The sequence below is a fragment of the Narcine bancroftii genome, chromosome 3, assembly GCF_036971445.1.
Source record: "Narcine bancroftii isolate sNarBan1 chromosome 3, sNarBan1.hap1, whole genome shotgun sequence".
NCBI lineage: Eukaryota > Metazoa > Chordata > Chondrichthyes > Torpediniformes > Narcinidae > Narcine > Narcine bancroftii.
The window spans coordinates 333,046,141-333,073,743 of record NC_091471.1 but is presented as its reverse complement, the minus strand read 5'-3'; the positions used below and the strand labels follow the sequence as shown (position 1 = coordinate 333,073,743).

Genomic DNA, 27,603 nt, shown 5'->3' with positions numbered 1-27,603 from the left:
TACGATGGACGGGGTGAGGCAGGGGGCGTGTCATTGGCAGGAGGCGTGTCATTGGCAGGACGCCCCTTTCAAGGGCAGGGTGACGTGTTGGGCGATCCCTTTAAAGGGCGGGGTTGCGTGTGGGGCGAGCCAGTGACGGACGATCCCTTTAAAGGGGCGGGGCGGAGAGGAAGGGGCAGATTCCTAGGAGACGGACGTAACGCCGGCCGGACTGAGGCGATGGCGCTGAACCGAGCAGGTGACGGGGCCTGCGGCAGGTACGGGCCGGGGTCACCCTCACCCTCACCGTGACCCGCGGCTTCAGCGAGGCACTACTGAGTGGGACTGGGTGGCAGGGGCGGGTGATGTGACCCCATCACCGGCCGTCACTTCACACCCCCCACCTCCCAACCCCCACGCCTCTCCTCTCTCACCCCCACCTCCAGCTCTCTCCCAACCCCCATACCCCTCCTCTCTCACCCAACCCCCATGCCCCTCCTCTCTCACCCCCACCTCCAGCTCTCTCCCAACCCCCATACCCCTCCTCTCTCACCCAACCCCCATGCCCCACCTCTCTCACCCCCCACTTCCAGCTCTCTCCCAACCCCCACACCCCTCCTCTCTCACCCCCCACTTCCAGCTCTCTCCCAACCCCCACACCCCTCCTCTCTCACCCCCCACCTCCAGCTCTCTCCCAACCCCCACACCCCTCCTCTCTCACCCCCCACCTCCAGCTCTCTCCCAACCCCCATGCCCCTCCTCTCTCACCCCCCCCCCACCTCCAGCTCTCTCCCAACCCCCACGCCCCTTCTCTCTCACCCCCCACCTCCAGCTCTCTCCCAACCCCCATGCCCCTCCTCTCTCTTCCCCCCCCCCTCCTTCCCCCTAGGTCCCTCCTCCCCTCAGAGTGGATGGTTCATGGAGCACAGTTTTCTTATTTTGGGCTGAAGATTTGAGGGGATACAGAAACTGGTGATGATCAGGAACTCACTACCTGTCTGGTTGCTGCAAGAAACTGAGTCTGATCTGCAAGGAAATTGCATATAGTGATATGGTATGATCTCTAAGGTGGGGGTGGGGGAAGGGTGAAGCTGGCATAGATTTGATCGGTTGAGTCACCTGTGATATAACAGTCGTGTCAAAAGAAACCAGGCCACAGAAGTGTGAGGGAGGGTGATGGTGGGAGTTGAGAACAGGGGGCTTTGGTGATCATGGCTGGCACCCTTGAAGGTGGCAGGACTGGTAGATCAGGAGGTGGGGAGGTACATGGGATGTTTTCTTCCACCATCCAAGGAACAGATCATAAAGGAACATTGATTAGTTCCCTGCGAGAAATGTGGGTACAGTTCTGGTTGCCACGGCACGGTTTGCTGTAGCGATTAGCGCAACGCCTTTACAGTGCCAGTGATCCGGACCGGGTTCGAATCCCATGCTGTCTTTAAGGAGTTTATATGTTCTCCCCATGTCTACATGGTTTTCCCTGTGGACTCTGGTTTCCTCCCATTGTTTGAAACTTACTGGGGGTGTAAGTTAATTGGGTGTAAATTGAACAGCATGGACTTATGGGCTGAAATGGCTTCTTACCATGCTGAATGTCTAAATTAAAGATGTGAGATTGCACCAGAGAGAATTACAAACAAGATTTACTCGGATAATATCAGGACTGAAGACTTTAGCTACGTGGAAAGATTAAGCAGGCCACAGTAATTTACTGTGGGGCAGAAGAGGCAGAAAGGGACGGGAAGGATGACCAGGGGACATGCATTCACTGTAGTCGGGTTAGAGATGGGGTGAGGGAGTTGATTTCTCCCTGGAGCCAGTCAAGGTTGATGTCTCTGGCTGGATAGTGTGTGGGACGGAGGAAGTTTGTAAAGGTCTTTATTGGCCATGCCCCTGGAGTGCTGCAAGCCACAGGCTCAGCGCTGGGAAGTAGAAATGTGTCATCCACAAATGCACTGGAAAAACTCAGCGGGTCATGCAGCCTCCATAGGTAAAGGGTAGCCAACTTTTGAGGCCTGGCCCCTTCGTCAGGTAAAAGCAAAAATGGGCAGGTTCCTGAATAATAAGGTGGGGTGGAGGAAGAGAGGAGGGTGAGAGGGAGGAGCAGGGGAGAAGTCCAGGCTCACAGGTGGATGCAGGTGGGATGAGTTTGTCAGAATGTTTGTGTACTGCACTCAATGCTAGCATCTGCAGACTGCCCTGTTAAAAAGGCTCTCTTCCACAAGTATGATGGGCAAGAATGCCCTGCAAATTGTAATGCATCGTCAGTTGTATAGAATTCCAGCAATAACAGTTCATAGTAGGTGCACCTAATACCCCACATCCAGTAATTACTGATGACAATACATGGTGTATTGCAGCACCGAAACAGATCCTTCAGTACACAGAGGCCAGCCCCACCATTCACATTCATCCAACAGTAACACCTTTTTTTCAAAAATTCTCCCTGACATCCTCAACAACTACAGAACATTTTCCAACCGATCTGCACATCTTTGGTATGGGAGGAATCTGGGTGGGGGGGGGGGGGGGGGGGGTCCTGCGCAGTCACAGGGAGAACATGCAGTCTTCTCACACCAGCAGGCAGTGGAGTTCAGGATTGGAGCTGGGTCTCCAGCTGGGGGGAGCTGCGCCACTGACTGTGCCGGAGTTTACGGCAACAACCTGGAACTCAGTGAATCAATGCTGACCACGGCCCCCCCCCGTTAGCTCTCGAGGTCGGGCCCCATTTCTGCGGCCCAACCATCCCTTTTCCCAGCATTGGTCCCTGAAAGTAAAACGGCCGAAGGGAAGAGGTGGGGGGGTTGGAGTTGAGGCCCAGTCTCCAACTGCAGTCCCATCACTCGGCTGACTGAACCCCCGGTTGATGTGAAAAAAATTCTCGCAGAAGGCAAACCAGGAAGGAAAAAGCAGTGTTATTAATTAACATTTTACTCATTAACTTACCTGTGCAAAATAAAATGAAATATTATTCTAATTTAGATAGAATATTGAACACCAAAATTATTAGAGTTTAATATCCATTCCGTTTTGTTGAGACCAGAGAGAGTTCTCGGTGGGTTCTGTGTAATTATTGCATACATATATCCTGTGCTTTGTATGTTGTCCCCTGAAACTCTCCAGCAAGATGCTGACAGGCAGGATAAGGACGAGGTATTATGTGGCAGGCATTTGAAGGGCGAGTCTGATGTCACCTGTTTTCTGTGCCTGCAGTGCTCTCATGTCTCAGGATCATGTGGAGCTGTCGTTTAGTGACGTGAGCACCAACTTGGAAGCTTTCAGAGGCTCAAGGAAGGGAGGTGTTCACCTGATGCCATACCAAGTAGGTCACGTGGCGATATCCGCAGGCGGGAGAGGTGAAATGTGAAAGGAAATGCTTGTATTCTACGACTGGTCAGGCTGCATCTGTGGAGAGAAAAACTGAGTGGTGAAGATGTTCATCGATCAGTGCTTCGGGAATTGCAGCCCTGTCGAGGCAGCTCTGTGCTATTGCTGGAGCCCTGCAGGGTCGGGTGACCTGTGACTCCACTGTAGCAGGGATGGGCGGGTGATCTGTGACCCCCACACCTGCAGGGTTGGGTGGGTGCTGATCCCACCCCCGGATGGTGACCTGTGACTCTGCCCCCCCCAGCAGAGATGGGCAGGTGCTAACCCCGTCCCCGATGGTGACCTGTGACCCCCAACCCCTGCAGGGACAGGTCAGTGTACTTTTGTCAGACCTGTGTTGGTGGACATGGCTCCCCCACCCTGAACCATAATGTCTCCTGTCTCTGATTTTTGCAGCTGATCTTTGTGGCAAAAGATAGTAGAGAGGCACTGAAGTCATTCACCATGCCGTTTTACTTAATGAGGAGCTGTGAGATCAAGCAGCCAGTGCTTGGGGCAAACTACATCAAAGGCACCATCAAGGCCGAGCCAAACGGTGAGCATCTGCCCTCGCGAGGAAACCTTTGGTATTGCTAATCTTTATAACTGAGAAGCAAGAAAATGATGAACAGCTGATTGCACTGTTTTATAGGGGAGGGAACAGCAGGTAATAGATTGGTGGACTCGTGGAGGCAGAAGAAGTCTTTGTGAGTGATGGGTCATTTGAACCTGCCCTGTGTCTTAACAGTGTTGCAGTCCAGCAGCACTCAATTGTCGAGGAGTCTGGGGAACTCGAGAGAAGGGAAACCATGGCAGGAGTTTCTCTCTGCTTCCTGTGGGTAGTTTGTATGCACCCTGACATCTGGATGGGCACTGCTAACTGTGTGAGGACCTGCATGATGTTCAGTGAGGATAAAGTAGCACAGCTTACCAAGGGTAGCGTCAGAGGGGTGGGGCACGCTGGCGATACTGAGGAAGGGGTGTTCTGAGGCTCTGGTGTGAGCCTGACTGGAGAGCTGGTCATGTTTGTGGTGGGGTCGGGGGGTGTGGAGAATGATGCAATGGGATGGGAATAATCCTGCCAGAAGTGTTGTGGGGATTGACTCAAAGTCATCCTTCCCACTGGCTGTGCATAACTGGGATACAGCATGTGGTGAACTGAAATAGATTGCAAGTCTTTGGAGAATGACAGGAAATGTGGAAGTCACATCTGAAAATATAGAATAACGTTCACAGTCAATAAAATGTATGAATGTTCTATTTTGAATTTGCTTGCTAGTCTCCCTGTAATCTCGTTGACTGATGTGTGTTTGTCAGGGATTCACTAGGATGTTACTCATACTGGAGTGCTTGAATTATGAGGAGAGATTGGATAGGCTGGTGAACAGGAGGTTGACGTTTAAGTCATGAAGGGCATCGATACCCAGTCTTTGTCCCAGGGACGATGATTGTAGAACTGGAGACTTAAGCTGAGAAGAGATTTAAGTGGGATTAGCGGGGCAACATTTTCCACTTGGAGGGGGCTGCGTATCCGATAAAGAAGGAGTACAGTTGCATTTGCCAGGCATTTGGACTGATTTATGGTTAGGAAGGATTTACTCTTCACTCTGCTACCATTGTGGTGGGGGGGGTGGGGGGTACAGGGCTCTGAAGACCAGCACTCAGCTTCTTCCCCGCTGCCATCAGATTCCTGAATGATCAATGAACCACAGGCATTACCTCACTTTGGCTTTTTGTGCCCTATTTTTTTTTTTTATTTTGTGAGGTGGTTTTGTATGAATGTTCACACTATGATTTTGCTGCAAAACAACAACTTTTGTGACCCTAAATCCTGGTTCTGATTCTGTGAAAGGCATGCACCAAGTGGAGGTAAATGGGACGAATTGGGCCAAGGCACTTGTTCTGCACAGTAAGACATTCAAATGCCAGTGGGGCAGGAGCAGGCCTTTTCTCAGAGAAGCTAATCCATAGGATGTCTGAGCAACGAGGGGTGCAGTCCGAGGTCAGGGCTGAGAATGGTTCATCATGGCTGGGGTTGTGGTTGAAATCAGGATATTTGTTGCTTCAAAGGGCTTGCTGTCTGCTCTCTTTCCCAGTCCTCCAGCTGCTTGTCGGCCGGTGGCCTGAACATCCCAGAGCAATTCGTGGTCCGGCTCAGAGGAAATCCCGATCATTTGTGATATTTTCTGGGACTGCATGTGTTACTTCTAAATGCTCCCATGAACTAAATACAGGTGGATTAGCCCTGGTGTAGGGGGTGGGTGTGGGGTCTGAGGAGTGGGGCGAATGAAATGTGATTGGTCTAAGTGGTTGTTTGATGGCACGTGGGGATTAGGTGTGTTGGATTGTTAATGATGCAGCCCATGAAGCCAGTGACAGTCAATTAACCTACCAATCCTGTAAGTTTTGGAGGGTGGTACGAAACTGTAGCACCATGAGAAAACCCACTGGTCACAGGGAGAACGTCCAAGCCCCTTAGAAATGGCGTTGGATTTGAGCCAGGGTTGCTGGCACTGCAATACCCTTGTGCTGTTATACTAACTGTGTCCTGGTCTGTGACTCTGACTCTCTGTGACCACCGAGGCTGACAGCTCAATGGTAGCAGGCACTTTAGTGAAATCTTGCTTTGTTTTCCCCTGACTGAATCCAAGCTCCCTTTTTTTTAATCTCTCCACAGGAGGATGGGAAGGTTCTGCAACTTTTAAACTTACCTTCACCAACGGAGGAGCCATCGAGTTTGGACAGCTGATGTTTCGGACAGCACAGCAGGGTACAGCTTCACTTCCTCTCTCATACTGCAGGTCTCAGCCTTGTCTTTGCAACCGTGAACCCTGGTTCTGTCTGCTTCTGGCCTCTCGGCATTTCTTCAGTCACTGCTTCTCGTGGCGCTTCTGTGTAGGACCCTGATCCAGATGCTCTGTGATATGTACGTTAGCTGAATCTGGAGATAGCAGGTCCAATCCTTCTCTCCAAGGGTGCCAGTCATTGGATGGGTCAGATTGGGTGGGCAGTGGTGAGTCAGCAGCACTTGCCGCTAACCTCTGTGGTGTGGGATCTCTTGCTGACAGCCATCCGTCCCAGCGGCTGTGTGATCAATCAACTGGCTGGGCAGACCCTCTGTGGGATTTGTTGAGACTTTCATGTAATGATGGATGTAGGACACTACAGAACAGTGCATGCCCTTCAGCCCATAATGTTGTGCTGGCCTATGTATACCTACTCCTCAACAATCTAACCCTTCCCTGCCTCATCTGCAACTTTTGAATATCTCTGCTGTACCAGCCTCTTATTTCCATTCTCCTCCTCATCAATGCATTGCTGGCACCCATCACTTTTTTTAAAAAAAAAGCAGCTTAATTCTGAAATTTATCCAAAATTTTCCTTAAATAGATATCCTCTGTTATTTGCTGTTGTCACACAGGAAATGGTGCTGGCTGTGCACCCAATCTATGTCCCTTATAATTATATACCTTCATCGCTCCAGAGAAAAGCCCTATCTTGCTTCATATGACACATTTTCCAATCCAGGCAACATCCAGGTTTTTAAATAAAAGTAAACACACAAAAATCTGTAGACACCGTGGTTGAAGTAATGCTGCAGAAACTCAGCTGGTTAGACATTGGTTATGTATTTTTTTTACCTTTACTGAGTTTCTCCACCATTGTGCTTTTACAACCGCCTGGTAAATCTCCTTTGACCCCTCTCCAAAGCATCTACTTCCTTCCTGTAATCAGAACTGAACACAATACAGGTACACGATCCTTTATCCGGAACCTTTGGGGGACAGTGTGTTCCGAATTTTGGATTTTTCCGGATTTCAGAAAGCCAGATTTAAGCCCACCCGAATTGTGCTGCGTATCCATCCCCACCCCATTCCAGTCACCCTGCTGTCTCCGCCCCCCCACCCCCGGCCTTGAACTCCCAGTCCCTTGCCCGCCTGACTCGTGCTGCCAGTCTCTCTCTCCACTTGCCGGATTTTGGAGCTTTTTGGATTTTAGATGTCCGGATAAAGGATCATGTGCCTGTACTCCAAGTGTGGTCTAACCAGTTTTGTAGAACTGCAACATGATTTCGAGTCTCTTGAACTCAATCCCCTGGCTAATGAAAACCAGAATACCGTGCATCTTTTTAACCTCCCTATTAACGTGCTGCAACCTTGATCGATCTATGGATGTGGACCCCAAGATCCCTCTGTTCTTTCACATTGTTAAGAACTCTGCCGTTCATTGCGTACTCCACCTTCATGTTTGACCTTCCAAAGTGCACCACTTCACCCTTACCCAGATCAAACTCCATCTGCCATAATTATGAAAGTTTCAGCTATAGGATCATTGTCCTGTCATTGAATTATGAAAGACCTGTGGGCTTGGCAATTGGGACAGGCTGGATATTTCCTTGTCAAGGTCCATTATTTCCCAATTTGCTCATTCTGCTTTCTATTCAGAACTCTTCAGTTTCATAATGAAACATGCAGTTGTTCCCTAATCTTTAAATCAATATTCTCTTGCAGCTTCTCGGGGTGCAGTCCCGTCGGATTTTTACTGCTACCCCTTCGTGCCAAACAGTGCAATGGGAGTGCCCATGGAGGTCCCAGTGTACTCTCCGACACCATCTGCAGTCTTTGCTTACCCGCCCCCACCTCCAGGTGAGTTGATAACTTGCATTAGGACAACTGGTCTCTTGGTTGATGACAACCACATGCTTTGAGTAAAAGTTAGATACACGATGGGGAATACAGGGATCAGACCGTTCTTAGACAGAATAGATGGATAACCAAGATGTAAATAGACTCATCTCTTCAGCTCTCCAACTGTGATCTTTTGCACACCATTGTCTGGGTTGAAAAGAAGTCACAGGTAAAACCTAGTTTCTGATCAACTGAACATTGTCAGTTTTAAGGAACGAAGTTACCAGAGGTACCTCCCTCAACTCAGACATTCAGATCTGACCTAGATTCCTTGAAAGGATAATTGTATTATTTCCCATGGAAGAGGAACATTCAGCCCATCGAGTCATTGCCCACTCTGTCGGTCCCACCCATTTCCATCTCCTCTCTTCCATCCCCATTAATTCCATTGATAATTTTTGAATAGATGATGCAATGATATTAAGTGCTTAACATCTTTCTGTACCATAAATGGTGCATTCCTAATCAAAGTTTAAACTAGTTGCTAAGGATGAACTTCAATGGCACATGGTTGATTTTATTCTGTCATTTGTTGCACAAGCTTTTCGTGTGATTAACTCAGACATTTGGAGCAGAAGATTCCTTGGTTTACTCTGCTAGAACATGTTACTCCAGCAGCCCCCAACTCTATCAAGAGAACAGCTGGACATGGGGAAAGGAGCAGGAAGCCCACTCAAGTGCAACCCCAGAACTGGTGTTTAATGGGGGTTTCTTTAGCCCTTGGTGATGTTTGGCCTTTTGTTGTGGAAGATAATTTACATCCTGGAGTAACATGTTTTAACAGAGTTGCTCTTCTGTTCTCTCTCCTTCAATAGATTTAACACGTACCTCCTGATGGGAGAAGTCGGTTCAAATTCCTGCTAGGATTTATGAGACAACTTGTTTTGCATTAAGTGAGGACAAAATTATGCATTGTTGTGACACTGTTAGATTCCTAGCTTTTCAAAATTAGTTGCAGGGTGTCAGTGAAAATTCCTCCCTCTTAAACCAATTCTCTTCTTGCACCAGTTTGCTTGAACGTTGCTTCCCTTTATTCTGGGATCTTGTACATTAGGTTATTGAATCTTGGGGTATTGCAACCAATTTTTAACACCCTCATTTAGTCAATGAACTCAACCGAGTAGAAGCTGGGGCTACTGGTTGGGTGCTTGTGGAAGCCTTTCGTCCCAAGGACACTGAGGCTACTTTTCTATCAGACACACGAAAGACCACAGATGCTGAAATCTGGAGTAAAGCAAAATCTGCTGAAGGAACAAAGTGGGTCGAGCAGCACCAGTGGAAGAAAAAAAATGAATCCGGATTTATTGTCAAGAACAAGTCACAAAATTTGTTGTTTTGCGGCAGCATCACAGAGCAAACATTCACATTGTTACCGTCTTAAAACATTGCTACATATATTTTGAAAAATGCACAAAAAGTAAGGCAGTGTCTTTGGCTCATTGATTATTCAGGAATCTGATGGGAGTGGGGTAGAAGCTGTCCTTGTGCTGCTGAGTGCTTGTCTTTAGGCTCCTGCACCTTTTCCCGATGGTAGCAGAGCGAAGGGGGCCTGTCCTGGTAGTGGGAGGCCTTTGAGGATAGAGGCTGCTTTTTTAAGACTCCGCCTCATGTCGATGTCCTTGATGGAGTGAGGTCTGGTGCCCGTGATGTTGCAGGCAAAGTTAGCAACCCTCTGGAGTTTATTCCTGTCCTGAGAATTGGTGCCTCCATCCCAGGCACTGATGCTTCCAACTAGAATGCTCTCCACGGTCCACCTGTAGAAGCTTACGAGAGTCTTCGGTGACCTACCCAATCTCCTCAAACACCTCCTAAAGTACAGCCGCTGGCGAGCCTTCTTTGTGATGGCATCGACGTGGTGGCTCCAGGACAGATCCTCGGAGATGTTGACCCCCCCCAGGAATTTGAAGTTTTTGACCCTCTCCACTAGTGAGCCCTCAATGGAGGACTGGGCCGTGTTCCCCCGACTCCCTCCTGAAGTCCACAATCTCCTCCTTGGTTTTGCTAACGTTGAGCGCAAGGTTGTTGCTGAATGGTCGAGGTTTTGAGCTTGAGTCCTTCATCAGGATGAGTATTTTGGGAAGAGAATGGTGGTGTGATGTAGATGAGACAGTGGAGGATTGTGAGGCGGGGGGAGGGATGAAGAATGATGGGCAGAGGAAAACACGTGAAAGGTGAGTCATTCAGGGTGGAGTGGCATGACAAGTAGACACGAAGGCTGTCGCTAAGTGCTACAATCTGATAGCAGCTGATAATAGTGGTATAATGGGAATGCTTGGGCATGGGCAGGTGGGACCAGTTGGGCCCAAAGTGGCGAGGGTGGGAGGAAGAATCTGCGGGGAATTTGGGTAGAAGAAGATGGGGAGGAGGATGAGAATAGGTGGGGAAACGGAGGAAACTGAAGTATCTGGGATGAAGAAAGAAATTGAAAAACTCTGTATGCTCATACCACGGTGGAGGCTGTCTTACGAAGGGCCTCTGGTGGTGGAGAAAACCCATGGCAGTCTGGTCGGGGTGGGAATGAGAAGGGGCATTAAAATGGCAGCAACAGGTAACTGTGGCCAGAGTGTAGATGCTCTGTGAATCAGTGCCCAAGTCAGTGTTTGGTCTCACCAATGTAGAGGCCACATTGGGAGCACCAGGTGAGTTTGCTGGAGGTGCAGGTGAATCTTTGCCTTGTGTGGAAGGACTGTTTGAGACCCTGGATGGTGGTGAAAGGAAGTGTTGTACCTCCTGTGGTTGCAGGGGAAAGTATTTGTGGTCAAGGAGAGATGGTTGGAGAGGGATGAGTGGACAAGGGAGTGATCCCTGTGGAGGGTGGGGAGGAGGGGTAGATGTGGGTGGTGGTCGTTTAAGTTGCAGCTGGCGGAAATGACAAAGGATGATGCGCTGAATGTGGAGGCTGGTGGGGTGCAAGATGAGGAATGGGAAGCTCCCATCTCGGTCCCCTTTGGGAAGAGGGTTGAGAGAGCATAACTCTGAGAAATTACAGCAGATGGCTCTGTTGTCCACGTTCAAGTGGCAGCTGTGTTCCCTGGAGAAGGAGGCCATTTCGTGTGGCCTGGAAATGAAGGCCTCGTCTTGAGGGCAGATGCAGCAGAGTCCAGGTAGCTGTGGGCTTGTAGTAAATGTTGTAGATTAGATAGCTCGTCTGCTGAGAGAGAGTCAGGGAGATCTTGAAAGGTGATTGGAACGTGTGGTCAGAAGAGATAAAAAGTCTCACTGCATTTAAATATAAATGATGCACAGATGATGTACAGGAGTTGGGATGTTATGGAAACGTTGTTTAAGACATTGGTGAGGTCAAATTTGGAGGATTGTTTCTAGTTTTGGTCTCCTAACTACAGGAAAGATATCAATAAGATAGAAAGAATGCAGAGAAGATTTACTAGGATGTTGCTCGGTCTTCAGGAACTGAGTTACGGGGAAAGGTTAAATAGGTTAGGGTTTTTCACTGGAGCGTAGAAGAATAAGGGGAGATTTGATTGAGGTATTTAAAATTATGAGGGGGATAGACAGTAAATGTAGGTCAGCTTTTTCTACTGAGGGTAGGTGAGATACAAACTAGAGGTGAAAGGGGAAAAGTTTTGGGGGAACATGAGGGGGAACTTTCGCGCAGTGAGTGGTGGAGTGTGAAATGAGCTGCCAGCTGAAGTGGTGAATGCAGGCTCAGATTTAACATTTGAGAAGAATTTGAACAGGTACATGGATGGGAAAGGTATGGAGGGCTATGGACTGGGACCCAGTCGGTGGGACTAGGGAGAATAATAGCTTGGCAAAGACTAGAAGGGTCAAAATTGGGCCAGTTTCTTTGCTGTAATGTTCAATGGTTCTAAGTGTCAGAAAGAATCCAAATAAATGAGGCAGTGGGTGGAAGTTGGTTGCAAAATGGTTTCCTTGACCCCTCTTTGGGTCCATCTAGTGCATTCTATCCCCCCTTAACAGCTCCCCCCCCCCCCCACACCTCTCATTGTACCACTTTTATCGCTCTCTCAGGAGATTTGCAGCACTGGCAGATTCTGTCTCCGCTCCACACTGTCTGACTCCTCTTCCACCTGACCTTTTTTTTCCTCTTGGCTCTCTTTCCCTTTGGCACTTGCCTCTGTCTGTCATCCTTTACCCCTCCCTGGTTCACCAATCTCCGCTGTGCTCTGCCCAAGCCCCTCCCACCCTTTTGTTACCACTGTAGCCGGGATCATGAACCAATGTTGATCTATAAACTCCATTGCAGAGTCTGGTAAGGGGTGGGAGAAATTGGCGCAATGTTGAGAACTGAGCCCATAAGTCTGATGTGTGTTTGTGCATCATTGATCTCCCTCCCTCACTCTTGCAGTGGGTTTTTACCCAGGACCGCCTGCCGCGGAGGGTACAATGAACTATATGCCCCCACCCCCTTATCCAGGACCAGCTGGAGACACAGGGCAACAGATGTCTGCAGGTAGGTGGGTGCTCTTTTCTGTGATGTCTGATTTTTAAGATGTGATGACAAAATGGTTGAAAACTCTCCAGCCAATTGTCCCAGACCCAGGACTTCGCTGAAGGAGTTCCTTGGGGCAGTGTCTGAGATCCAACCATCTTCAGTTGCTTTGTATGAACTCAAAACTTGAGAGGCTTCCTGAAGATTGTGCTGCGTGCATTTTCAGTAACACCGTCAAAAAAGGAGCAGCCTGTGGCTGGGTTATTAGAACCCAAGCATTCAGGCAGGGCCTGGTAAGTGGTAATTAACCTTTGTGTGATAGCAATCTTCTCCAAGAGGAGAGCCTTATCGAGAGATCCTTGATGTTCAGTAGGCAAATGCTCCATCTGCAACCACTGGGCTCAGATTCTCAGCTCAGCCAGCCACAAACATTGTAGGTGCACGAGCAGGTCATGGGTGGTTGTGGTCTGGTGAGAGACTCGCCTCAATACCATAAAGCCTTTTCACCATTTACATGGCAGAAGCCAGGAACAGGGTGGAATTAAGCAAGAAAGTCTGCAGGTGCTGGAGTCTAGTGCAATACACAAACGTGCTGAAGAAATTCAACAGGTCTTGCAGCATCCACAGGAAGGGAAGGTTTTTTTTTAAATGTTTTATTTTTCACACCATAAATCACAATAGCCATGATATACACTTTTTCTTTTTCACACATTTACAGTGACTTTTTCTCCCCCCCCCTCCCTCCTCCCAAGCCACCCCCCCCCCCATCCATTTTAGGTATACAATCTAGGTTGCATTAATTCAGTCAGACAATGTTGTCATTCAACAAAAATACACCAGAAATTCTACAGAGTCCATTCTTTTCTTTCCTTCTCCTTCCATCAACTTAGGTAATGTTTGTCCCCGGTAGGTTTTCGCTATTGTATTTAATGTAAGGCTCCCATACTTGTTCGAATATTTCAATATTATTTCTTAAACTATATGTTATTTTTTCTAATGGAATACATTTATTCATTTCTATATACCATTGTTGTATTTTCAAATTATCTTCCAATTTCCAGGTTGACATAATACATTTTTTTGCTACGGCTAGGGCTATCTTAACAAATCTTTTTTGTGCATCCTCCAAATCAATTCCAAATTCTTTGTTTTTTATGTTACTTAGGAGAAAGATCTCTGGATTCTTTGGTATATTGTTTTCTGTTATTTTATTTAATATCTGATTGAGATCATCCCAAAATTTTTCTACTCTCTCACATGTCCAGATTGCATGAATTGTTGTTCCCATTTCTTTTTTACATCGAAAACATCTATCAGATACTGTTGGGTCCCATTTATTTAACTTTTGCGGTGTAATGTATAGTCTGTGTAACCAATTATATTGTATCATACGTAGCCTCGTATTTATTGTATTTCTCATCGTTCCAGAGCATAATTTCTCCCATGTTTCCTTTTTTATCTTTATATTTAAATCTTGTTCCCATTTTTGTTTAGTTTTACCATTTGTTTCCTCATTCTCCTTTTCTTGCAGTTTAATATACATATTTGTTATAAATCTTTTGATTAACATTGTATCTGTAATCACATATTCAAGGTTACTTCCCTCTGGTAAACTCAGATTGCTTCCTAATTTATCCTTCAAGTAGGATCTCAGTTGGTAATATGCCAGCGCTGTATCTCCAGTTATATTGTACTTATCTCTCATTTGTTCAAAGGATAAGAATCTACTTCCTGAAAAACAATTTTCTATTCTTTTAATCCCTTTTTTTCCCCATTCTCTAAAGGAAAGGTTGTCTATTGTAAAAGGGAGTAGCTTATTTTGCGTCAATATTAGTTTTGGTAATTGATAATTTGTTTTATTTCTTTCTACATGGATCTTCTTCCAAATATTGAGGAGATGATGTAATACTGGAGAAGTTCTATGTTGTATCAATTTTTCGTCCCATTTATATAATATGTGTTCAGGTATCTTTTCCCCTATTTTATCTAATTCTAATCTCGTCCAGTCTGGTTTTTCCCTTGTTTGATAAAAATCTGATAGGTATCTTAATTGTGCGGCTCTATAATAATTTTTAAAGTTTGGCAATTGTAAGCCTCCTTGTTTATACCATTCTGTCAATTTATCTAGTGCTATCCTCGGTTTCCCCCCTCTCCATAAAAATTTCCTTATTATTTTCTTTAACTCTTTGAAGAATTTTTCTGTCAGTTGTATTGGCAGTGCCTGAAATAAGTATAATATCCTTGGAAAAATGTTCATTTTAATACAGTTTATCCTTCCTATCAGTGTTAGTGGTAGATCTTTCCAATGCTCTAAATCGTCCTGTAATTTTTTCATTAGTGGATTATAATTGAGTTTATATAATTGGCCTAGATTTTTGTTTATTTGTACACCTAGGTATCTTATTGCCTGCATTTGCCATCTGTATGGAGATTCCTTCTTAAATTTTGAGAAATCTGCATTATTCATAGGCATTGCTTCACTTTTATTTACGTTTATCTTGTAACCCGACACTTCTCCATATTCCTTCAATTTCTTATATAATTCTTTTATTGATAGTTCTGGTTCTGTTAAGTACACTATAACATCATCTGCAAATAGACTGATTTTATATTCCCTGTCTTTTATTTTTATTCCTTTTATATTATTATCTATTCTTATCAATTCTGCTAGTGGTTCTATACCTAGCGCAAACAATAAAGGTGATAGTGGGCATCCCTGCCGCGTTGACCTGCTTAAGTTAAATTGCTTTGATACATGTCCATTTACTGTCACTTTCGCTAACGGTCCCATATATAATGCTTTAATCCAATTAATATACTTCTCCGGTAAACTGAATTTTTGCAATACTTTGAACAAATAATTCCATTCTACTCTGTCGAAGGCCTTCTCTGCGTCTAAAGCAACTGCTACTGCAGGTGCTTTATTTCCTTCTACTGCATGAATTAAGTAAATAAATTTACAAATATTGTCTGTTGTGCGTCTTTTTTTGATAAATCCAGTTTGGTCTAAATTTACCATTTTCGGTACCTGTTCTGCTAATCTGTTTGCTAATAGTTTAGCTATTATCTTATAGTCTGTGTTTAGCAAAGATATTGGTCTATATGATGCTGGTAAGAGTGGATCTTTCCCTTGTTTTAGTATTACTGTAATTATTGCTGTTTTACATGAATCTGGTAAGCTTTGTGTTTCATCAATCTGGTTGATTGCATCCAGGAGGGGCGGTATTAATAAGTCTTTAAATGTTTTGTAGAATTCTATTGGAAATCCATCCTCTCCTGGTGTCTTATTATTTGGTAATTTTTTTATTATCTCTTGTATTTCTACTATTCCAAATGGTTCTGTTAATTTATTTTGTTCCTCTATTTGTAGTTTTGGTAGTTCAATTTTAGTCAAAAATTCATCTATTTTCCCTTCTTTCCCTTCGTTTTCAGTTCGGTATAATTGTTCATAGAATTCTCTAAAGTTTTCCTTAATTTCTTTTGGATTATATGTAATTTGTTTGTCTTTTTTCCTTGATGCCAATACCATTTTCTTAGCTTGTTCTGTCTTAAGCTGCCATGCTAGGATTTTGTGCGTTTTTTCCCCTAGTTCATAATATTTCTGTTTTGTCTTCATTATATTCTACTCTACCTTATATGTTTGTAATGTTTCATATTTTATTTTTTTATCCGCCAATTCTCTTCTTTTAGTTGTATCTTCCTTCATTGCTAATTTTTTTTTCTATGTTTACTATTTCCCTTTCCAACTGCTCCGTTTCCTGATTATAGTCCTTCTTCATCTTGGTTACATAGCTTATTATTTGCCCTCTAATGAATGCTTTCATTGCGTCCCATAGTATAAACTTATCTTCCACTGATTCCGTATTTACTTCAAAATACATTTTTAATTGTTTTTCAATAAATTCTCTAAAATCCTGTCTTTTAAGTAGCATGGGGTTTAATCTCCATCTATACATTCTTGGAGGGATGTCCTCTAGCTTTACTGTCAATATTAAGGGTGAATGGTCCGATAGTATTCTCGCTTTATATTCTGTTTTTCTTACTCTATGCTGCATACTAGCTGATAACAAAAATAGGTCTATTCTTGAGTATGTTTTATGTCTAGCCGAGTAGTATGAGTATTCCTTTTGGGTTTTGTTTCCTCCATATATCCAAAAGTTTCATTTCTTGCATTGATTTAATTATAAATTTGGTTACTTTGTTCTTCCTGTTAATTTTTTCCCCCGTTTTATCCATATTTGGATCCAAATTCAGGTTGAAATCCCCTCCTATTAGTATGTTCCCTTGCGTATTAGCTACCTTCAAAAAGATATCTTGCGTAAACTTTTGATCTTCTTCGTTAGGTGAATATACATTAAGTAGATTCCAAAGCTCCGAATATATCTGACATTTTATCATAACATATCTCCCTGCTGGATCTATTATTTCCTCTTCTATTTTAAATGGCACATTTTTGCTAATTAATATAGCCACTCCTCTTGCTTTTGAATTATACGATGCTGCTGTTACATGTCCTACCCAATCTCTCTTTAATTTCTTGTGCTCCAATTCAGTTAAGTGTGTTTCTTGGACAAATGCTATATCAATTTTTTCCTTTTTCAGTAAATTTAGTAGTTTCTTCCTTTTAATTTGGTTATGTATTCCATTAATATTTATAGTCATATAGTTCAGCGTAGCCATTTTATACTTTGTTTATCTTCTCCTTCCGTTTTTCCATCATTACCTTTCCTCCTTTTCCATTTCTGTTTTCTTATTTTCAACTCTTTATAAGACAACATTCCTACAACATCCAACATTTTCCTTATTCTCCTATTTATATCTTCTTTATCCCCAATCTCCCCTTCCCCTCCTGAGTTGTCCTTTATCCCTTGTCGGACAACCACATCTCCCCTCTCCATTTGGGTTTGCGAATTCACTCGCAAGCGTCAACTGATTTTGCAGTGACCGCTATTTCTCCCCACCCAGCCCTCCCCAGAAAAGATTTCACTTTTCATATGTAACAAAGGTCATTCTTTTAATTCCCTCCTTATTCTCTCTATTCCATTACCTTCCCTTATTCATTCTTGTCTATACTATCTATATTTTCCTCTAAGTACAGATACCTTCACGTATGCACATTTTATCTATTCACTCTTATACCTCTTTACCCACATACATATCAATCGTTATCATTTTTACTCTCATTACCCGTCTTCATCCCTCAGTCTATTTTTGTAATTGTTCTGCGAATTTTCGTGCTTCTTCTGGGTCCGAGAATAGTCTGTTTTGTTGTCCTGGAATAAATATTTTCAATACCGCTGGATGCTTTAGTATAAATTTATACCCTTTCTTCCATAAAATCGCCTTTGCTGTATTGAACTCCTTTCTCTTCTTTAGGAGTTCAAAACTTATATCTGGATAAATGAAGATTTTTTGCCCTTTATACTCCAGTGGTTTGTTGCCCTCTCTTACTTTTTCCATTGTCTTCTCCAGTACCTTTTCTCTTGTAGTATATCTTAGGAATTTTACTACAATAGATCTTGGTTTTTGTTGTGGTTGTGGTTTAGAGGCCAATGCTCTATGTGCCCTTTCTATTTCCATTTCTTGCTGTAGTTCTGGACATCCTAGGGTCTTAGGGATCCAATCTTTTATAAACTCCCTCATATTCTTGCCTTCTTCATCTTCCTTAAGGCCCACTATCTTTATGTTATTTCTTCTGTTATAATTTTCCATTATATCTATTTTTTGAGCTAACAGTTCTTGTGTCTCTATCGCTTTTTTATTAGATTCCTCCAATTTCTTTTTTAAGTCTTCTACCTCCATTTCTGCTGCTACTGCCCGCTCTTCCATCTTGTCCATTTTCTTTCCCATTTCTGTTAAGGTCATATCCATTTTATTTATTTTCTCTTCTGTGTTGTTTATTCTTCTTCTTAAATCATTGAATTCCTGTGTTTGCCATTCTTTAAATGACTCCATTTATCCTCTAACAAGAGCAAGTATATCCTTTACCTTGCCTTTCCCTTTATCTATTTCACTGTATTCTTCCTCTTCTTCTTCCTCTGGGTTGGCCATCTGTTGTTTCTTTGATGCCCTTTCCTCCTCTTCTTTCTTGTTTCCATTGTCTTCTGTGGTCTCTTCTTGCTGCAGGTGTTCTGCAGCTGTCGTTGCCGGCTGTGGAGATCGACTCCCCAGCTGGTCCCCCCTCCCGTCGGTGTGTTTTTTTTCAAGCGCATCGCGCATGCGCGACTCCTCGCGCATGCGCGGTTGCGCACTTTTACTCGGCTCAGCAAGCCATTTTTGTAGTCCATTATCTACCGACCTGAGGGAGCGGGTTTCTCTCTCCACAGCGGGCCTCTTCGGACAGGTAAGGCCTTCACCTTCTTCCTCCGTTGTCTTCTCTTCCTCTCTTCTTACCGTTGCTTTCGATTTTTCTTTTTTTTGTCGCCATTTTCTTTCCACCTTTATACTCACTTTTCTTTAACTTTTATTTCTGTGCCTTTGTGTTTTCCTTTGTTTTTCCCGACTTTTCTGGAGAGGGCTGGAGTTCACTGTCCGGCCACTACTCCATCACGTGACTCCTCCCAGGAAGGGAAGGTTTGATTCCTGATGAAGGCCCCAGCCCCAAAACTTTGGTCACCCTTTGCTTCCTATGGGTGCTGTGTGACCTGCTGAGTTTCTCTGGCACGTTTGTGTATTGAAAGTGGTGGAATGCTCTTCAGGGCCTGGATGAGTATAGCGCTAACAACCCCAGAAACTCGGTGGCCTCCAGGATTGGCATCTCCATCCAGGCTCTGAAACAACCATTCCTTCCACTGTTAGTGCAAACAAGGTGCAGTTGACCGCTGGGTCTGGCCATGTGTGGATGAGGAAGCCACGATGGGAAGGCATTGCAAGCTCGAGTCAACAGTACGTACCTGGTAACTCCTTGGTTCTTTTTTTTAAACAGCAGTAAGTTCTGCAGAAGAGGAGGGAGGAGCGAACAGGAGGCAGCTAGACCCTCGCATTGCGTCTGCACCCACGGTAAGAGGAGACCAAGAACCATTAATGTAAATTTACTGCTTTTTCATTGCTTGTCACTCCAGTTCAAGTTTCTTACCGTCTGACTGGATAAGCATTTCAGAGGCGTTGGATCGCAACTCCCTGACCTTCAGCCCAGCTATGGACAAGGATGGGGGGAGACAAAATGTGGAAAAGTGTCGAACTGGGGAAGGGCCAATCACCATGGGATAAAGCAGGGATTTAGGAGTATAAATTGGGAACAAATGTTCTCAGGAAAAGCACAGCAGAAATGTGGAGGGTGTTTAGGGTCCACATGTGCTGGGTCCTGGGTAGATCTGAGAGATGGAAAAAATGATAGGGTAAAGGATTGATGGTTGACAAAAAGAAGTGAGACAGGTAGTCAGGAGAAAGAAGGAAGCCTGCACAAGGTTGAGGAAATAAAATTCACCATGAGAATAATATGGTAACCAGGAAGGGGGCACGAGAAGACATTGGCAAATAGCAATAAGGAAAACGTGAAGGTGTTCTACTTGTGCACGAACAACAAATGAGGGTAGGACTCGAGTGCACATTCACTGCTAAAAACATGCTGTTCTTGCTTGGTTTATTTCCATCCCTTTCATCCCAGTGGGACTTGCAAACTCATTGAATAAGTAGGTATACCTGGACATTTACTGGTTAAGGGTGCAAGGTTTAAAGGGAACATTCAAGGTTTCTTCATACAGAGAGTTGTGTTAGCGTGGTATTAGTTGCCTGTTGAAGCGGTGAATGTGGGCTCCATTTTTGACATTTAAGAAAACATTTGGACGGCTACGTGGATGGGAGGGTCGATGAGGTTCGGCAAAATAATAGTTCGGCACTGACGAGATGGGCAAAAGGGTATGTTTCTGTGCTGTAATATGCTATGGTTCTGTGGCTCTAGTGAAGGTGGTGGCAGGACAATCAGGGAGAGCTGATTGGCATGTGAGAGAGAACATGTCACTGAGAGAACCATCAAAGACTTGATGGGCTGAGCATCCTGTTCCTGAGGATTTGAGAAAAAAAACGAGGGCATTGGTGCAGCAGGTCAGATTGTTTTACATTGATCTATTTTCCATTCCTGACCACCAGGGGACCTCCAAACAACTGTGCACCACTGGTTTGGACAATCAGTGAAAATGTAATACCGTGCCTACAGGGATCATGGATGCCGGAAATACAAATTTTCCGGTTGACTGAGACTCTATCTCACAATGACCAACTAATACACCTGCATTAGAAATACACTGTTTAAATGACAAAAGACGATGAAAAATGTAAAATCATTTGGAAAAAAAAATCAGTATTGTCGTCTTTAATTATATAAAGTTCACTTTAATCAAGTAATTCCCGTAAGTTAGAAAATTTATATTTGAACCCCAGTCGCTGGTGTTGTTGGCAAGCTGCTGTGCTAACCATGTCACCGTCATAATTAACCACTCCTCCCCAAGTTTACAGATGAAGCCTTATTAATACACCTAATGATAAAGATAGGCTCTTACTGGGCAGGGATAGGGAGACACTTTGCGAGAGTCATCCCAGCAGCGAGTGGCTCTCTGCAGGCTCTCCTGGGCACTGCCATTTTATTCAAACACAACTTTATCGAAACTTTATTCAGCTGCTGTGGGCGGGATATGATCAGGGCGCTCCACTGGCTGAATGTTTGCTCCCGCCTTCACCAAGGGGTTGGGTGTTGCTTTGGAGAACATTTACTTTTACAATTGTAAACTTTTATTTAAGACTTTATTTATTTTAATATAATTTATTGATTTCCTTTTTTTGTCGGTTGATTGAGTGCTGGATCATGGGGATTTTACTCAACATTTACAGAGGAGGTGCACAATAAAAATCCATTCAAATGCTAAATAATTGTGAATCTTACTGCTGTAGCGTTGAATGGTATTTCCCTATAGGTCTGCCTTGCGTTCTCTGGTGTCGGTTTATCCCCTCTCCTCAGCCCTCACTGACCTGGTCTGTTCAACATCACCAAAAGTAAATGTACTGTCCTTCCTGAGGCATTTAGTTGCAGTGACTGCAGGATTCCAGTCATAGAACAGTATTGGCCCTTCAGCCAATCCACGTAAACCTACTGCAACAATCTAATAACCCTTCCCCTTCCTCGCACCCATAACCTGCTATTTTTCCATATATGTGCCTATCTAAGAGATGTGTCCCTATTGTACCAGCCTCCACCACCACCCCCAACAATGCATTCTTGGGACCCACAACTTTTTTTTGAAAAAGTCACCTCTGAAATCTTCCCTAACCGCTCCTCCATTCACCTTCAATATGTCCTCTGGTATTTGCTATTGTTATACCAGGAGAAAGGTGCTGGCTGTCCACCCTATCTCAGCCCCTTGTAATTTCATACATCTCCAGTAAGTCACCACTCATCCTTCGTCACTCCAAAGATGAAACCCCTCGCTGTCAATCTTGCTTCATTATGACATCTCCGTACCTTTTCAGGACAGCTGGTGTTGGCCAGGCTTGTGGCTGGAACATTGAGAGGAAGGTGCTGGGAAATCACTTTTGCCAGGGTAATTCAGCTGCCCACACTGTGTATAGGTGGTTAAAGTGGAGACTCGCTGTGGTTTACTGGGTGTGCCTCCCATGATGGGCAGGGAGCCGCCATGACCTTTTGTTTCCTGTCTCGGGGTTGTTGGGGTGGGAGGGGGGGAGGGAGGAGGGAGTCTGTAGAAGATTGGAAGCAATTGTGTGCCTGATCAGCTAAGGGAAAGCCAATGCTGAGACAAGCAGCGAGAGGGGTGTCCCTAGTTACTGGGCAGATGTGTGCCTAAGCCTTCATCCCCAGAGAAACTGAAGCTGGTTTCATTCTGATTTAGTTACCTTGTGGAAGGGACAACTCCCCCAATCTCCTGCTTCAAGGACCAGCTGAAGATTGGGATCCAGCTGCAACAAAAGGGAGCAGATTGGAGGGGAAAGGGGACTGTGTTAACTGTTTTGTCCTGGTCAGATTTCTGCCAGGTGGAGTGGACAGGGAGGGTTCCAACGTGTTTGTGTCTCCAGCATCTTCCCACCACCCCTTGTTGTTAAGCTGCTTTCGATGGTGCTGACTTCTTTTCTCCCTCATCCCACACAGGAGAAGCCCCCTCCATACTCACCACATGCGGAGAGCCACTGAGGAGGAACTGCAGTGCCTTGAGCCACAGCATGCCTATTCCACATCACTCTCAACTCGTGCTCTTGGCCATTTAACCAGAGCCCAAATTCTCCAAAGTGCAGAAAAGTGGCCATTCAGCCCATCAAATCTTTGCTGACTGCATTCAAGAGCAATCCAACCACACTTGGTCACTGCAGGTTTATTCTTGCCCAGTTCCCATCTGAAGAGGGTACGTGAACTGGCCTCAGACTGCCTATGTAGTCCACACTTCAGCCACTCTTCTGCAAATCAGGTGTTACCTCATGTAATTTCTGCCAAATCATCTTCATTCTGGTCTCTGGTTCTTGATTCCTGCACCAATGGGAGCAATTTTCTATCAGATCTCCTCACCTCCTTGACCATCTCAAGAAGATGGAGACCAGTACAGTTTATCGGAACATTGTCCCTTCACTTCCACACCTCTAGACACCACAAAATAACATGTCTGCTCATTCTCTCCATCTTGGGATTATTGCTAGCTCATCAATGAGTGGAGAAGAAGCAGAGGAGACATGAGTGAAGAATGAAGTTCCTTTCCTATTCTTATTACTAAAGTTCATGTGGAAGCAAGGGTTGGAATGTCTGCATCAGAAGCTACGGTAGAATAAAAATCTTAGCCAATGAGCGATCCCAGGACCTGAAGGTCATTATTCAGCGAGCCTGATTCAGAGTTGCACAGAGATGTTCAAGGAGTTGATGCCCTGATCTTGTGGATACCTCCGGTCTACCGACTGCTTCCCATTCACCACAGGAAGAGCTTGCATTCCTGTTTGGCCTTGCTCAGAACATCCCAAAGTGCTCTACAGCAACATCATGGAGGAAAAGCTGCTGCCAGTTTCTGCACAGCCAGCTCCCAAAAGCAATGAGATGCAAGTTACTTTGGTGATTGTAGTTTAATGGATAAATGTGGCCCTGTTCAGTGCCATGGGATGTTTAATGTCAGTCTATAATGCAAATGATGTCTCATTTTCATGCACCTTTGGAAGCAGGTGCCATGGGCTAGATAAGGCCTTGCTCCTAGAGGAGTGCAGCCAGTGGGGTAGTACAGTGCCAGATCTGCAACTTTGGGTTCAGCGGCATGAATCCTGAATCTTCACATGCCATCTCTCATTGGATGGGTGCCAAAGATGTCCAGGTCTATTAAAATTGGACTTGCAGGTGAAGGAGCAGTGGATACACAAGAGACTGCAGATGCTGGAATCTGGAGCAAACTGCAATCAGCTGGAGGAGCTCATCGGGCCAAGCAGCATCAGTGGGAGAGAAAGAACGGTCAACGTTTCGGGCCAGACCCCTTCATTGAGACAAAGTGTTGTGCAGAGGGGTTGGACGGAGGCAAGTTGGGGGGGTGGGGGGGAGGGGGGGGGGGAAATCGGTAAACCAGACAGGCAGTTGATTGGCAGGTGCCAGACAGGGGTGAGGAAAGATATGGTGGTGCAGAGGAAGCTCTCCAGATTGATCCCAGAAATGAGATGGTGAACCCAAGGACTGCTCACTGGAATCCAGAAGAATGAGATGAGATCTTATAGATATGTATAAAATCATGAAAGAGAGAAAGCAGTTTCCACTGGTTAGTAAGACGAGAACCTGGGGGAACAGCCTCAAATGGGTAGTATGGTTGGTGTAGCGGTTAGTGCAACACTGTAACAGCACCGGCAATCGGACCTGGGTTCAAATCCCGTGCTGTCTGTAAGGAGTTTGTACATTCTTCCCGCATCTGCATGAATTTCCTCTGGGTGCTCCAGTTTCCTCCCACTGTTCAAAATGTACAGGGGTTGATTGGGGCAATTGGATAGCACAGGCTCATGGACCGGAAGGGCCTGTTACTGAGCTGTATGCCAAAATTAAATCAAATATTTTAGGGAGTAGATTCAGGCTGGAGAAAAGGAGCATTCCCTTTTTCTAGAGAGTATTTAATCTGTGGAATTCTCTGTCCAGGAAAGCAGTGGAGGGTTCCTCACTGAATATATTTAAAATGCTAATGGATAGATTTGGTAGGGGAATTAGGGGTTCTGGGGAACAGGCAGGTAGGTGGAGCTGAATCCACAGCCAGATCACCAGGATTTTATTTGGAGTAGGCTGAATGAACCAGATGGGTTATGCAGTCTGGGATGGGGGATCAGTAGGGTCAAAGGCTGCCAGTGATAGGTGACAAGAGTGGTAGAGTGAAAGACCAGTTGGGGAGGAATGAAGTAGTGACTTCATCAGATGTGGGAAGTTCTGCACAGTGTTTCCTTGGGTGAACTTTCCCAATGTTTGTGTGAGCAGGCAGAGTAGATGTATGGAAAGCCTAGAGAAATTGTAAATCTCCTTCGGGTTTAAGAGGTGATTTAATGGTGGTGTTTAGATAGGGTCGGTAGGGAGACACTGCATCCTGTGGCAGAATGGTGGTCACCAAAAGTCTCTATTTCAGGAGTCCGGTGGAAGGGGGAAGAGATATTTGGACAACCTGAAGGAGTGGAGGAGCAGGTTAGTCCTTTTCAATCGAAAATTGGATGGAATTGTGAAGGGATAGAAAAGCCATGGCTATGGGCTGGAAAGGTGGAACAAAATGGAAAGTGTTTTCAATGGGCTGAACCACCTCCTTAAAGTTGTCCCATTCATCTGGCAGATGTTGATGGGCCAACAGGAGCAGGGAAGCCACCGATATTCAAGGACTGCAGATGAAAAGTTGAGCCTGTTTTGCATGTATCAGCGAAGGCTGAGAGAGCAGTGCTAAGAGTGAAACACAAAAGTTTGCAGACACTGTGATTGTGGTAAATACACGGAAATGCTGAAGGAACTCGACCATTCTTGCAGTGTCCATAGGAGGTTTCAAGATTCAATTTATCGTCATGTAATAAAAAGTATCATATTACATGACATTGGTTTTGTCTGCTGTAAGGCAGAAATTGCTTGAAGCTCCTCTTGCAGTCGAGAGAGAAGCATAAGAGTCCCCTCAGAATTGCCGTCTCCGTGGATTCACCTCCAGTGCTCCTGCAGCCACACACCCTGCAGTCCAAACCATAGGCCACCTGAGCTCCAGATCCAAAAGTCCGACACGATAAGGAACCCTTCAGTGCCCTTGGCACGTATAACCAATGTTTTGGGTGAGGTGTTAAGCTGTGTTAATGTTCCTTCAGTCCCACAGTGACAGCTATCTGCAAGTGCCTGCATTGTGTAAGGTAAAAACATCATGAGCTGGGAATGTAGAGGGAGTCACCCAGTGCTGGGCCGTAACAAGATGCAGTTGTGACCTTGTACTCTCAAGATAAGAGTGGGGATGACAAATTGATGTGCAGGAGGCTAGCAGAGAGGGACAGCAACAGTTTATTCATTGGACAATGTCATGGTATGATAATTTATTAAGTACGTATCCTAAGGTATATAAAAAAAACACCACTTGCTGATGACGGCAGAATGCGCCTTCTCCAACTAACACTGTTAGTTGCAAGTGTTACAATCCGGCAATAAAGAACAAATAACCTTGATTTCGACTCAGTCTGGTGTTTGACTCACTCATTCATGAACAAAGCAGACCTAACAATTGCCAGCAGTGCAGGAGACCGAAACTTGCCCATAAAATGATAATTGGGCCCAATTTTGAGGTGAACCTGTGCCCTCCTGTAGGGCAAGTCTGGACCCACAGTTGGACCCAGAATAATTTATACTGCACTGAGTTCATGTTCACTACTTCCCTCCCCATGGCTCCTCAAATGCTACATCCCAGCAAAGGGGAAGCTCACTTGATAATGATAATAAGCAGGGTTTTTTTATTTTAACAATACAACATGGTAGAAGGCCCTTCCAGCCCATGCCACCCAATTAACCTACCAACCCTGTACATTTTGAAGGGTGGGAGAAAACCAGAGCCCCCGGAGAAGACCCACGTAGGTCACAGGGAGATAGTGCTGGATTATTGTTTGCTGTTATACACATTGTACAGTGTTCATTAGCACCAAAATTCTTGGTAGAACTGACCAGGGCAATGGGAGATCTTTAAACCAGACATTCTCAACCTTTTTAAACTACGGCCCCATGAGGACTCTGTTTTCTGTCATTGGTAGGAGAGAAGTAGGGAAGAAACCAACTAAACAACTGTTCTACAGGGAAGGGGACCCATAAACTGAGCAAAGAACATTTGTCACGTGAGGTGAAAATATAACAAGGCTTTTACTTAAATGCTTCTCTCTCTCTACACCTCCCCTTTTCCCTCTGTCTTTCACAGAATCAAAATCATTCTCATCTTTGTTCTTGTATCCAAATAACACCTTTTGTTTATTGGCCTGGATTCCCTCCCCCTCACATTCCTCCCTTCTCTTCCCCCCCCCCCCCCCACCCCCTCCCCCGCCTTCTCAGTCTTTATTGAGACACCTTCCTGCTTTTGGCTTTTACTTTGAAGAAGGAGCTCACACCCGAAATGTTGGTGATATATCTTTACCTCCTATGGACATTACGAGACCTGTTGAGTTCCTCTGACATTTACAGTGTGTCTTTTAAATCTTGAAGTACCAATCTTCAGGTTTCTGCACCTGAAGGAAGCAGTGAGAAGAGATTGTGACACAGGTGTTGAGGGTCCTTAATGATGTTGGCTGTCTTCTTGATTATAGACATCTTTGATTGACCTGAGGTTGGTGTCTGTGATGAGCATAGAATGTAACCACACAGGACAGGACCTTTGGTTCATGATGTTATGTCAACATATGTAAACTTGCTCCATAACAACCTATTTTTTTTCCCTCCCTCACATCCAATACTCTCTTTTTCTTACATCCACATACCTATCTAAGAGTATTTTGAATGTCCCTTTGTACCAGCCTCTATCACCACGCCCAGCAATGCATTTCCAGGCACCCACTCCTCTCTGAGTCAACCTCTGCTATCTCCCCTAAACTTTCCTCCACTCACCCAAAACAGATGTTCTCTGATATTTGCTGTTGTCACCCCAGAAAAAAAGGTGGCTGTCCACCATTGAGGGCCCCTCAAATATCTGCTCTCATTAATCATACTTTTCCCATTGTCAC

At 45.0% G+C, this 27,603-nt stretch overlaps 1 protein-coding gene across 6 annotated transcripts; it reads left to right on the top strand.

The window, feature by feature from the left end:
- The first annotated feature begins 147 nt into the window (after positions 1-147).
- On the top strand, positions 148-26,070 carry LOC138759234 (WW domain-binding protein 2-like). 6 transcript variants are annotated; one of them, XM_069929337.1, is made up of 8 exons: positions 148-257; positions 3,193-3,301; positions 3,763-3,901; positions 6,023-6,115; positions 7,857-7,991; positions 12,364-12,468; positions 19,373-19,446; positions 22,544-26,070. In XM_069929337.1, the coding sequence occupies exons 1-8, from the start codon at positions 220-222 to the stop codon at positions 22,583-22,585; spliced, it is 735 nt and encodes a 244-aa protein (XP_069785438.1). In that variant the 5' UTR covers positions 148-219; the 3' UTR covers positions 22,586-26,070. The 6 variants fall into 6 exon arrangements, with proteins under 6 accessions (XP_069785438.1, XP_069785434.1, XP_069785436.1 ...); XM_069929333.1 differs by having other exon boundaries at positions 12,364-12,472; XM_069929335.1 differs by lacking the exon at positions 22,544-26,070 and adding an exon at positions 20,536-20,733 and having other exon boundaries at positions 12,364-12,472.
- The last annotated feature ends 1,533 nt before the right edge of the window (positions 26,071-27,603 follow it).

Excerpts from the sequence above, each read along its gene's own strand:
- LOC138759234 (XM_069929333.1), top strand. The coding sequence starts at position 220 with ATGGCGCTGAACCGAGCAGGTGACGGGGCCTGCGGCAG. Across the intron at positions 3,902-6,022 it reads CATCAAGGCCGAGCCAAACG|GAGGATGGGAAGGTTCTGCA; the intron begins GTGAGCATCTGC and ends ATCTCTCCACAG. Across the intron at positions 7,992-12,363 it reads TTACCCGCCCCCACCTCCAG|TGGGTTTTTACCCAGGACCG; the intron begins GTGAGTTGATAA and ends TCACTCTTGCAG.